This window comes from Sphaeramia orbicularis, chromosome 1 (genome assembly GCF_902148855.1).
Source record: "Sphaeramia orbicularis chromosome 1, fSphaOr1.1, whole genome shotgun sequence".
Classification (NCBI taxonomy): domain Eukaryota; kingdom Metazoa; phylum Chordata; class Actinopteri; order Kurtiformes; family Apogonidae; genus Sphaeramia; species Sphaeramia orbicularis.
Genome location: NC_043957.1, coordinates 8722626 through 8736477, shown reverse-complemented (window position 1 = coordinate 8736477; position 13852 = coordinate 8722626). Strand labels below are relative to the sequence as shown.

At 36.5% G+C, this 13852-nt stretch overlaps 1 protein-coding gene across 1 annotated transcript; it reads right to left on the bottom strand.

Moving 5' to 3' along the window:
* Positions 1-1365: 1365 nt before the first annotated feature.
* p2rx3b (purinergic receptor P2X, ligand-gated ion channel, 3b) lies at positions 1366-11360 on the bottom strand. Its single transcript, XM_030149775.1, has 12 exons — positions 11239-11360; positions 9760-9895; positions 8946-9017; positions 7947-8010; positions 7761-7854; positions 7594-7671; positions 7361-7502; positions 6312-6448; positions 5608-5701; positions 3246-3311; positions 2997-3074; positions 1366-1491 (listed from the first exon to the last, which is right to left on the bottom strand). The coding sequence occupies exons 1-12, from the start codon at positions 11358-11360 to the stop codon at positions 1366-1368; spliced, it is 1209 nt and encodes a 402-aa protein (XP_030005635.1).
* Positions 11361-13852: the final 2492 nt, after the last annotated feature.

Here is a 13852-nt window from a genome sequence, read left to right as displayed (position 1 = left end):
TTCATCCATTAACATCAACATTAAATACCAGATGAAGAACCAGCGGATTTTCAGTCAGTTTGAACTATTCAATGTGTTTATTGTTGACACAGGGTTATACTGTTATCAAACCAGAGCATTTGTTCCATGGCACAGGGTGAATGTTTAAGTCTTTCTCATTGTAATACAGGGAAAAGTCAGCTCTTATCTGAAACAAAGAAAATCAGTCACATGCATATAATATTTAGGCGCCCTCTTGTCTCCACATAACATATGAACCACCGTCCAGCTCCAGGAAAACAATGCCTGGCCACAGAGATGAGCCAACAGATGTCTCTGTAGTTCTCTGAGGTTGATTTATTTTGGATAATTTTAACAATTCATTCATATGTTTATACTTAACAAATCCCCCACAGTTAAAACTACTTAAACATTTGTAAATCCCTTTCACCCAGCCAATCTTTACAAATGCATATTGTTCCTTGAAGTCACCCTGTAGCCTATGATTTTATCGTATGAACCTTTCCTTGTCCTACCCTTTTTTTTTCCCAGTTTAACAGGTCATCAATCCAAAGAGCTTTTCTTGAAATACCCATAGAAACCTTCTTAACAAAAGTTATTTTTAGTTTGAGGCCGTGGTCTACAAATCCAAGTCCACCAAATACCCGTACTTTAATAATGTTCTCTGGTGGTACCCCAGACCTCAGTTGATTTATCGTTTTCTCAGTTGGAGGAAAGATGTTAGCCAAGAAGAGGAGTTTGGAAAGGACAAAGGTTTTTACAATGTTGAGTCTAGTTTTATCATTTGTATTCTTGTTATGCTATCTGTTAACCTCTTCCTTGATCTGAGTCAGTTTTTGGTCCCAGTTTCTTTCACCACAGTTATTTCCAAATGTGATTCTGAGGATTTTTATTTCATCTTTAGTTTGAATACTTATGTTTGGGTTTATCTTCTACGTCTCCATTCCAAACTCCCTCAGTCTTGTTATGATACTTCTGAAACACTTTGCTCTACCTCACTCTTATTTACTTTGTTTACTTGCACAGACTAACTCACAGACTAAAAATCCTCCTTATTTACTGATATTATTATTATTATTATTATTTTTATTGTTATTATTATTATTATTATTATTATTATTATTATTATTATTATTATTATTATTAAGCAGCTGTGGTGCATTCAAGTGGATTCATCACAAAATGCAAAGACTTAGGCTTGGACATTAACCTCTTTTTTTTTTTTTAGGTCTAGATTCTCCACATGCAAATACATTCATGCATTTAAAGACATTATACAGGTGACCTGAGCTATTAAAGCCAGCTATCACAACATTTCAGTGAATACGCTCTATCCTCCTCTTCAGTGATCGGCTGGTGCATTCTTTACATGTAATGTTCAAGAGAAAACGCTCCAGAGTCGCTGGACCTCATGATGTCATCACTGTGTCTGAGTGACAGCTGGGAGCGGTACAGCCCTTTACCCTGGGAGTCCAGAGGGTCGTCGGACACCTGCAGGAAATACAACGCAGGAAAAGAAAAGATGAAGACAGATGGGGATGTGATCCTTTTATTTGTGACAAGACCAAAGGTGAGCTAATACATGAATATCACCGGAAACAACAGGATGAACCACAGAAAGTATAACGAACAGTTTAGTTTGTGCTGTGCATGTGTGGACTGACAACTGTTGAACATCTACTGTCCTGTTCTTCAATGTTAATCACTGCTGCTTTATTTTAATCTCATCTGTTTTAACACAGTAGGCACATTGTGACAGTGGTGTGACTGAAACAAACCTGTTCAAATGCATGTAGAGATTTTTTGTTTTAATATAGAATCCATTATTACCCCTAAAGGGGAGGCAAGGAGTATTGATTTTGATTTGGTTTGTTTGTTTCTTTGTGTCTCTGTTAGCACTCTAGCAGCAAAACTAGTGGTTGAATTCAAACCAAATTGGGTTTATAGATTGACATTGACCAAGAATAGATGTCATTACATTTTGGGAAAAGTAGGTCAAACTTCCAATTTTTTATGAATTTTTAAAAATATTTTATTTCTCCTATTTATTTATAATGGACAAAACTTCACATGTCTATAAAAAACATCAATTTTGTTTCAATTTATTTCAAACTCAGCACATATATAGAGGCCACTGATTTGCTGACATCAGCACACGCATAGACATGATGACATCAGCTGGATTGACGCCAAAATAAGCTACAATACATGCAAGGGGTGTGGTTTGTTGTGCCTGGAACCACTTGTTTTACATTAAACTGAATATGCTGAAGAACAGAGTCTGAAGAATAAACCATATCCTTAGCCTCATAGCATAACTGCCTAGTCACATTTTTTCAGGTCATAGCAATGATGAAAAATGAAGCAGGAATGTCAGGGGAGTAAAGTTACGCAAAGTTACACAATTATGCTATGAAGCAAACGATATGTCTGTTTTATCTATGGGTTATATACGTTTTTTTTTTAGATGTGTACATTCTAGTTCGTTGGTCTTGTGGTTTAAGTTTGTCTCTGGATGACAAACTTGACAGATGTCATGTTTTATATAAGACAATTTAACTTTTTATCACATGAGATATGGAAAAATAATAGTAAATATGTGATTTTAGTATGAATAATTAATAAGATATGAAAACCATGTCTTATGTGAGATGTACAGTATTTAAGTGTCACTCTTCAGTATCTCTGAAACACCAGAGTAACAACTATCTGCACGGTTTAATGAAGTATTCAACAAAATTATGTGTGTTTACATCTCAGAGGTTTTAAGCTTTAAGACTTGGTCGAGACAATTCAAACAGTACAAACTCACTTATTCTCTCAGTCCTCTTTATGTCATCTGGTGCATCACTTATTCTCGTATTTGTAAATTACACAACAACTTTTAAGCTTAAAATATGTCATTTATGCAGCTCTAGTTTGCATGAACAAGAAGTCAATTTATGCATCAGACCATAAAACACTCTCTGAACCATGTGATTAATGAACTGTTTTACCTCCTCAAACTTCTTGGCCTTGTACTGCTCAGCTCCCTTCAGGAAGTTCAGCAGAATAATATCACACAGCACTGTGCCCTATGAACCAATCAACAGTGCATTTATAGCACAGAGTCTATTTCCACCATTTCCATGAATAACACCACTCAGTATGTCGATAACAAAATTAAAAAAAACTGACATTTCAGCCACAAAGATGAACATACGTTATGAAAATGTGGAAACAACATTAGACACAATAGAACTCACCACTCCCACAGAAGTAAAGGCCGCCACCATGTTGATGAGAGTGGGGATCATGTTGAACTTCCCCGCCTTAAAAGATGAAAACATACTAGTATTCATAAATAAATCTGTCTGAGCTAACCACAGGAATAACCTTATCTCAACCATCCACGTCTGTTGAACCCTATCCAACCAGACTACTCAAAGATATTTTCCCATTATTAAGTATTTCTATATTGGATGCAATTAATCTGTTCTTATTCACAAACTATGTACCACAGTTTTTAGAAATAGCTGTACCTATACTCATCAAACCTACTTCTGAGTGCATCATTCTAGTTGTTCTGACTCCTTGAGAGCCATCCAGGATTTATTTTTGTATTCCTATGTATTTTCAGTGCTTTTTTATTTTGTAAAATTTTTAAGTTTTGTTGTGAAAAGCAAACCGGATGTTGCACCAGACACTTCCTGTTTAGCGTCTTGTCCAAGTGTCAGCACAAATATGACTGCAGCTCTGTGTCCAGGGCCAAGCACAGCCTGTACGTGTGTATTAATGTTCTGTGTGATATGTTTAGACTTAGTGAAGTTAGTAGGGTTTGTATTTGGAAATTTGTGTCGTAAAATAATATATGTATTTCCGATTAGCATTTAAGCTAGCGATTTGCGCGTTAGCCTGCAGACATTAGCATGCTAGCTCTAACGCATAGGTGTCAAACATGCAGCCCGGGGGCCAAGTCCGGCCCGCCAAAGGGTCCAGTCTGGCCCTTGGGATGAATTTGTGAAATGCAAAAATTACACTAAGATATTAACAAACAAGGATGTTAAAATAATTTTAAGTCAATTCAATCTTGGACTTGGACTCAGGACTCCCTTGAAAAAGAGGTTCTTAATCTCAATGGGATCCTTTTCCTGGTTAAATAAAGGTTAAATAAAAATAAAATAAAAAAAATCTTAAGTGGGTCAGACCATCATTATAACCTATAAATAATGAAAAAAGCTATTTTTTCCTCTTTGTTTTAGTGTAAAAAGAAAAAAAAAAAAAAAAAGTTACACAAAATGCTTACATTTACAGACTAGCCTTTTACAAAAAATGTGAATAACCTGAACAAATATGAACAACCTGAAATATCTTAAGAGAAGTCTGTGGAATTGTAATAATATTCTGCCTGTTCCTAAATGTTTTGTGTATTTGTACAGGGTGTCCCTTAAGTCTCCATACATAGGAGACATAATACATTCCATACATATATGGTTCTAACATGTATTTCTTTATATTTCTTCTTTATAGTTCTTCAGCAGTGGAGGACATGCATTGAAATGTGTTCCCGACAAAATGGCAGTCATATAGAGCATATTACATAAATAAAAAGGGTTTATGTCAAGAAACGTTTATTTTTCCTATGTATGGAGACTTATGGTATACCCTGTAGATCCACGGTGATCTATAAGTTGTGATTCACATGTATAAATTATAACTATGGTGCAATTTTGTTAAAATTGCACTTATTTTTCCTAAGAATTTTCAGGTTGTTCATATTTGATTGTGTTATGTTCAAATGCAGTTCGTAGATGTAAACATTTTCATAATGGAATTTTACTTTTTTCACTCAAAAGCATAGAAAAAACTTTGGAGTCAACATTATTTATAAGTTCTTATCCTATTATTTTGCTGGTCCGGCCCACGTTATACCATATTAGGCTGTATGTGGCCCCTGAACTAAAATGAGTTTGACACCCCTGCTCTAGCTACTGTTAGAGCTAAAACTTTGGCATGCACTGATAAGTCAAGCCAAGGGTTTTCAAGTGCACAGGTGTTATGTTTGATTTACAAAGTGTGTTTTGAACACAATAAAACTGTTAAAAAGCTTTCTTCAGCAAGTTCTTCAATTATTAAGTATTTTATTAGTTTACGTGGATTGATGAGGTTTATTCCTAATGTATAAATAGATAAAGTTTCAAAATATTTATGATACAGAACCTTGCTACATGATGATTAAGAAGATGGTTAAATATGACTGATATTCAGGGCTGTTCAGTGAAGCAGCTCATCCTAGTGGCCGCTTTTTTCCAACAGTGCTGTTAGTTTATTTAAAGGTCCAACTGCCTTATAAGCAATACTATACACGGTCTGTGGTAATGTTTTACAGAGGCAGATGGTCCTAAACTACGTCAAATTGGATATGTATGATTATTTTCCTCAAAATACGATAATTTGTCATTTCCCATCTGGCATCACTGCTGGGAGGAAGAGCCTTCAGTTACCAAGCTCCTCTCAGTTACCAGCTGCCTGTTATTTTAAACCACAACAAATGGTGCAGAAAATTTCAAGCAGACACTTATTCCTCACAAATGACTGACTGATGCACAAATTAAAGGTTATACTCACGTTTCCATTGACCAGCACATCAAACCTAATGGCGTAGGCTTTAACCAGAGTGCGGTAGTCCGTCCCATTCTTCATCTTAAAGTATTTGGCAAACCTTAAATAGATTTGAATTTATACATTTTTGATTAAATTAACCCTCATCATATGAATTTAGCTCACTGGGAAACATGACTCTTAATTGGCTTAAAAGTCTGGTTTAGACCAGCTGTAAATGTAAAATGTCATGAGATAACTTTTGTTATGATGTGACGCTATATAAATACATTTGATTTGATTTGAAGTAAATCCACTGGACACAGAAGTATAAAGTAAATCAAATTAACTGTTAATATAACATGTTAGGTTAAGGAACTCCAAGGTCTTTAAGCAGTGATTAATAAAATCAATTTTAGAAAAGCAGTTGTATTTTAGCCATGTTTAAGCTAATGTAGTTTGGATTTTGTTTCAGCATTATGTTAAGCAGAAATTCCTTCCAAATGTAGAGACATAACACTAACCTCAATGTTATCTCAGTTCCATGAAAAAAGGTTAATGAGTAAATGTATTCTTTCTGAACATTTATTCATGTAGATATTTATGTCAGCATGTCTTACTTTATTCAGCTATAACATTTTGCTCTTGAGTGACATGATCATGAGGTTAACAGAACATTGTGAGCATTTTAAAGAAAATTACCTAATGTCATACATCTTGAAACTGTATACCTGAAGTTGTAGCCAGGTGACACGGCATTGTGTTGTGACATGGCATCTAGACGAGTGAAGGAGTATGACGGGTTACACTGGTCATCTGACTTGTCCAGATCACACATCCAGTCGATCTTTATGCCTATCACTCCTCCCTGACACATGAAGAATGAAAAACAGTTCATGGATTAGCAAACATGAATAGCATAATGCGTAACGTGTTTTAAAGTACAGCTTAATTTATTGTTCTTTAGTTTTCTGTTTTCTCTAAAGAGTTGGTGATGAAATTACAAAGTTGCGACAAAAAATAGGTCCCACACTGTAATGGTGGACAACCTCTAGCTTTGACAACAAGATGCATTTGATTAGTCTGGCCAGCCATCCGGTTTTCTCAGTGTATTCAGTACTTGAGTTTTGGTCTACAGGGATGTTCCATCATTTCCAGGTTTTCGTTTCGTGCAAGCCCAGAACGTAAGTTCAAGTCGGTAGTCAATTTGGTGTATTCTTCACACTTTTTTCACCGTGTCGGGGAGACAGGCACCAATTGATCAGTCGGGCTACCTTTTCTGGCAATGGTAATAGTAATTTGGTATTGTGGTATTGTGATCATCTAATATTTTTATCTAACCATGTCTTCCCTGTTTATGACCCACAGTAACTACGGAGCCTCTGAATGTCCAAATGGGTCATATCTGCTAACCATGAAAAGGCAAACTGTATTTTACACCAATTATTTACATGTATTGATAGGATTAGTGGATCAACAGGAATTAAACAGTTTAGATCAGGAGATAATTTTGTTTGGAGGTGGATGTTTGGGTCTTTATGGGTTAAACAAAAACATCTTTACAATTCTAACCTATAAAGTCCTTGAAAAATAATGACAAAATGGCAATGACAGTTTTTGGTTTACACAGTAAATACTCATATATTGTTTGTGTGAAGAGTTTTCTGAATTATTGATCTGAGAATCAGGTCTCTGGGGAGTAATATTAAGTCCATAAAACTCAGATATTACTCCCTATAGACCTGATACCTAGTCCAATAATCCACCAACGTGGACGCACCTTGTTTGCCAGTTCAGTGAAGTTCTGCTGGGCATAGCGGACCATGTCTCCCACTCGAAAAATTGGGCAGTACGTGTTGTTGACTGTGTCAAAAATACATTTTTTGACATACTCATCAGTGAGAGTGGGAAGGACGTTTCCTCTGAAAAAAAAAAAAGCACAACAGCAAGTCAGCATTTGCATCATCTGTGTCAATAAGATTACATTCACAGTTAAAATGAGAGCGAATGTACTTGGTGTAGTTGAAAGTTGGGAAACGGATGCTGTTCTTGATGAAAACGGTGAAATTCTCCACTTCCTTCATTGGTGTTCTAAAAGGCAAGAGTAAGAGGAAAAAGACAGACTCACTGTAACACCATATAGAAGCAGAAACTTTGATGAAAATTCTTAAATGTCTTACGTTTTGATGGTGTCGACCTCAGCAGGACACCAGCCCTTTATCTCACACATCCCTTTGCTTTTATTAATGTGAACGCATCTCCCTGTTAGAACACCTGAGTAGGAAGTATCAGGAATTCACTCCATTGAAATAAATAACAAACATCATATAGGCCTTCAAGAAGAAAACATGTCAATGAGGTCTCACCATAACCTCCGTTGGTGTGACTTTTGCAATCACTGTCTGTAGTACAGTTGAACTTCCTCTCAGCCTAAATGAGACACAACACATAATTAAGTCATGTATACACCAGGTATTTATAGAAACAGATGTGTATTTCCTCACCACTATTTTCAATAATAACATTATAAACATGACTTTTTTCAGAAAAGTTTTAACAGACCCTTTCCACACTCTTCAATGGAAACACCTACAAGTAATTGTACTTTGTCGAAATTGTAGAAATATCGCTTTTATTTTCAGAAAACTGTAATGGAAACCCAGCTAGTGACACAGTGGTCAAACACATACTGACGGAACTACCATGAAGAATACTGGAAAGACTACAGACACGTGTCACTCGATTTGATTTCAATACATTTGTACTATTTACATGTCATTTTTTTGTATATTTTTGTATATATTATGTATTAGTATATATTTTTGTATATTCTTCAAAAGTGGTTAAACAAATTTTGTTGAATCCCATACTATGATAATACAGATGCATTTTCTCACAGTTCATCTCACACATGTTCCAACATTGTATCACATCATTTTGCGACGGTCATCTACTCAATAAAACATTTCTGAAAAAACTTGTCACAGAAGCCGCTGTTGCCTTCGAGAGCAGCACGAAATGTATCTCAGAATATTTGCCAGCCAAGTCCACACGAGTCAGCGCATCCTTGGCTTTAGCAAGGAGACAAGAACAACATTGTATCCGATCTTGGTTTGTACAAACTTTTAAATGGAACAGTACTTGGGCAGCGACTGATGTCATTTCACAAGATTCCGAGAACAGAAGAATAGATAAGAATGTGCATTGAGAAAAGCCCACAGTTTTGGCCCTGACCCTATGTTTGGGAAATGAAGCTTAGAGACTTCTCCACAGTCACAAAGAAAAAGTTTTTTTCTAAATTCAAGGTTGACATGAGTTTTCCTCAATGGTGATTAAAGCTGTAGAAGTACTGTAATGGATCTGACCTCTGGACAGTATCCTTGGACTTGGTTTTCTGTTTTGATTAGTTTGGTGATGATGCAGAAAACTGACGCCCCCTGTAGAAAACAAAACAAACAGTCATTCGCTGTTTAGAAACAATTATCAGACACTCATGAGCAGTGTTGTGCAAGGTACTTCCAAGATCTTGTTTAGAAGTAATTCCTTACGTTACAATATTGCTCTCTCAGAACTGTAATACCTAACCCTCCCCCCCAAAGTCATATAATAACACCCCCCACCCCCCCAATACACGAGATAGGAGGGCCTTGGGACGCATAATGTGAACAGATAGCTTGGTAAGTAACGCTACAGTCTACCATGTTTGATTCCCAATCCAAATCCACAATCGTTAAAAAATGATAACTAGTCATAAAAATGTTAGCTTACCTTGTCATTGCTGATCATAGGGATCATGCTAACTAGCTTCTGTAAAGCAGGGTTAGGGTTAGTAATGAACATACGCCCATATAGCCAATGTACTGTCTTCTGCCATCTTCACCCATTGGCTGAACACCAAAAGGAAATAGAACTTTCCTGACATTTTTGATTCCTTAAAGTCTCACAGTCTTGCTGTTTTGTTTTTTTTGTTTTTGTTTTGTTTTGTTTCATTTAAGCAATTAAATTATGGGTGAGATGTGTGTTGTAATGCAAGTACCACTGAACATGTACCAAGTAAAATATTATTGAAAATCGAGTAGTAATGCTTTACACTTCTGCATTACAGCATGGAGTAATCTGTTACTTTTGTAACGCTATTCTCCCCACACTGCACATGAGTCCACGTATCTGCCTTCATACCTGTGTTGGAGTGACGTAGTCTGCAACATCCATCAGAGTATTGTTGTAGACTCCAAAACCATTGACTTTGGTCAGCACTGAAGACTCTATGGCTGTGTCTGTAATCTGGTAAGCTTTCTCATTGATGAACACCCACCTGAAACACATCATAATGGATTAGATTTATATAGTGCTTTTTTATTAACGTATACTGAAAGCACGTACAATGGATCCATTATTCATTCACTCACACATTCTCACTCTGGTGGTGGTAAACTACATGTGGTCACAGCTGCCCTGGGGTACACTTCCAACCACCACCAAACACTCATACACATTCATACACCAGTGTGAGTAGCAGCGCTGGAGGCAAGGTGGGTCAAGGACGGAGCGGGATTTGAACTGCCAACCCTTCTGTTTTTGGACGACCCGCTCTACCTCCTGAACCCTCATCATAACACACTGAGCTTCCAGAAATCTGTGTTTTATTAAATCCTAATTCCATCTTCATCTCATTGATGCTGATGTCTGCTCAGCATTCTGTTGGACCTGCCTGCAAATAGGATGAGCAGTCACTAGAAAAAAGTACCTGCAAACAACAAGTCTTTGTGGGGAATTATGACTTTAAATGTTTGTTTTAGTCGGTAGCTCATAGAGGCAGTGTCCAATGGAACCAGGCCTCTCTCTCCCAGTGAGAGAGTGGATTGAATGTAGCTGCTGTGAAGCAATGGGTGACAAGTCTGGGGTGTAGACTGAAGGAAACCAGGGAATGGAAGTAATAAATTACAAGGTAGATAATGAAAAGACAAGACAAAACAAGGCAGGATAGGATAGGATAGGATAGGATGCATCTTTATTGCCATTACACAAACATGTCATGCAACCAGTACAACATAATCAGAGCACTGCCCTCATGGTGCAGGAGGGAAAGTCCCACAACAACAAAAAAAACACCAGTAAAACCCATGGAGCTGCATCAGTGACAGTGGATGGAGACGCGTGGTTTACGTTCAGTTAATGATAGATTTGCTGAAAAAGTCACTTTTTTTTTTTTTTTTCTGTTTCTGATATAATAACCCTCAATTTTAATCTGAGCTTTTATGAACATCTACGTGATCAGTAAATTAAATATGGGAAAATGCCTTATTTTTACAGAAAAAAATACAGAATACAGAAGCTAATATTACAATAAAGGGAAGGAATGTTAAAAATAGAGAAAAATTAATTTGGGAACAAAAGTAACACTGGATCTTTGTGGGTTAATAGAGGTTGGAACATTGTGTGCGATGCTAAAATAACGCAAAAACAAAAAAGAGACTGATTGAGATGCAATACTTTAAATTGTAAACATAAAAGATAATGGAGATATTTATAGCAAGACTAACCTGTATAAATTAAAGGACAAAGTAAAAGTAAATAATCTAGACTATATGAGAATGTGGTCTTTATCAGTTACATCCTGAATAATTTAAATCCTGAATGAGCAGAATCATTACTCACCAGATGAAGTAGATGATGATAAGAAGTTGGACGACTCGGTTGATGATGCCGATGGTCCAGCTCTTCACCACCACTGACTTAGTGGTTTCATAGGTGAAGAAGTCTGTGATACAAGACCACATCCCAGCAGTTAGTGTGTGAATAAAGGAAAAATGTCAATAAAGCTCCTCAGGATGTAAATGTGAAAGGTCTATCCGACGGCACAATTAAATCTTCGAAAATGTCCATGAGCCTAATATGGCTGAAAATTTCATTTTGTTTTGGAAAATGGAAATCAATGTTTCAGGTTCCTCCGTCCAATTTCTGAGAATTGACAGAAATAATTGCTGTCTTCAGCTGGTGTTGTCTTCAATACGATCACGTTGATAACACAACAACTGAATAAATCAACAGCTTCCTCTCTGTCTTTCTGTCTCTTCAGTCTCTACTCTGTCTGTCTCATCTTTCCTCTGCATCTGTTTCCATTTGTATGGTGTAAATGAATCTTCAAGGCCCTCCTCCCTCCTTTAAAATGCCGTGGACACTGGGGCAGGCAACTGTCTGGACTTCAGTCGGGAGGTAAAACCAGCAAATGCATCCACACATTTATCCATTACATGACAGTTGCCAATAGAAGCTTCTATCTGCATTCAGAAGTCTCTATTTAACCCATAAAGACCCACTGTTACATTTGTGGCAGTTCCCAAATGAAGTTTTCTCTAGATATAACTTTTCTTAAGTGATTTATCCCCATTCATTATAATATTATCCTCTCTAATTTGTGTTTTGTTTTGTTTTTTCAGTGAAGATCAAGTTTTTTTCTATTTTTAATTCACTGATCATGTAGATGTTCATAAAAGCTTGGATTAAAGTTGAGAGTTATTATACCAAAAAACAGAGAAAACTGAAGAAAAAGTCACTTTTCAGTAAAATCTGTCATTAACTGAACATAAACCCAGTGTGTCCATCCACTGTCATTGATCCAACTCCATAGGTTTTACTTTGAGGCAATGTTGTAGAAGATGATGGTGTTTCCATGGTAACTACGGAGCCTCTGAACGTCCAAATGTCTCATATCTGATGACCATGAAAAGATGACAAACTGTATTTTACACCAATTATTTACATGTATTGATAGGATTAGTGATTTTGGTTGCCAATGGCTGGTTGGGTCTTTATGGGTTAAAACTGTAGTGTGTAAGTTTGTTGACCACATTTGGTCTTCATTTGATTGACGTCTACAAAGTCCTTATCAATTGTATTCTGTATATAAAATACACTACCTTCAACGGTAGGAACAAATATGTAGGTTTAGTCTGAAGCAAAACAAAAAGCCTGAAAAATTAAGATAAAATCTAGTCTCGATACACTCACATCTTGGATTTGACATGAACCAAAGCCACCAAACATTTACCACTTTAAGTTTTTTATGAATGTTAATACAGTTCCAACAGGCCCAAACGCAGTATTTTTACCTTTTGAATATTCTCCTTCTGTAGTGTTATTAGATTTTATTCATACTGAATAAATGTGACTGAAATATTGAAAATCAAATCAAATTTTATTTATATAGCACCAAATCTTAACAAAAGTTATCTCATGACACTTTACATATAGAGTTGGTCAAAACCAGACTGTAAGCCAATTTACAGAAACCCGACAGAATCCTGAATCTGAATCTGAAACGTAACATAAGATTCTCCCCTAAAAACCAGTGCAGCTAAACACCTCAGTAATATTTAATGGTTCAAGGTGCATTATGTCGCTTATGTCAGATGTATTCAACAGAGAACAGGCCAGAATAAAAGGCTCCTATCAGCCTCTGTATCAGCCTCCACATCCGAATACACACTCCAAACCATATCTCAGAGATAACGTTTCACCATAATCCAATGATGGCTGCTGTCAGACTGATGATTTAGACTCTGAACACCTCCATTGAACCACAGCTGCTTATGACAAAGCAGTAATGGACGGCCACTGGACTGACAGGTGGAGAGGAAGAGGAAGTCATTAAATTTCATACTAAAATAAAACAACTAATATTTAGGATGCTTTTGCTGTTTTTCCATGGGTCTAATTTGACCCAAACAGTAGGAAACTGTAAATTATTCATCTAGAGACACTGTCTAGGCTTTGTTTTACAATATTAACATGAGCTTCACGTATTTTCCTTATAAATATATTAATTTTAATGGTCAGTGTTGGAGCCAAAATACAGTTTTGTTTGTTTATTCCTCTTTTTGTTTTGACCTTAGTTTACTAATTGTTTAGTGGGTGTGGCTGTGATTGCCACAGGTGCAATTCATCTTGGGCGTGGCAAACTTACATATACCTGCTGTGTGAGGTGGGCGAGGTGTGTGTGAGGACAGCCCCAAACAATTTTCAGACCGTGGAACATGAAAGCAAGAGATTGAGTTGGTCGACTTTTGGAATGTCTTCTTTTGTGTTAAGAAGCCTATTTTGTTTATATGTCGAGAGTATTTAGAAAGACAATCGTGAACAGTGATGAACACTTGGACTTTTACACTGGAAAATAAATGGATTGGCATATCCAAACACAAAGAAGCCCAGCCGAACATTCATTCATTCACGCATCGGAAATACCACAGGTTGAACCCTTCCACACCGTTGT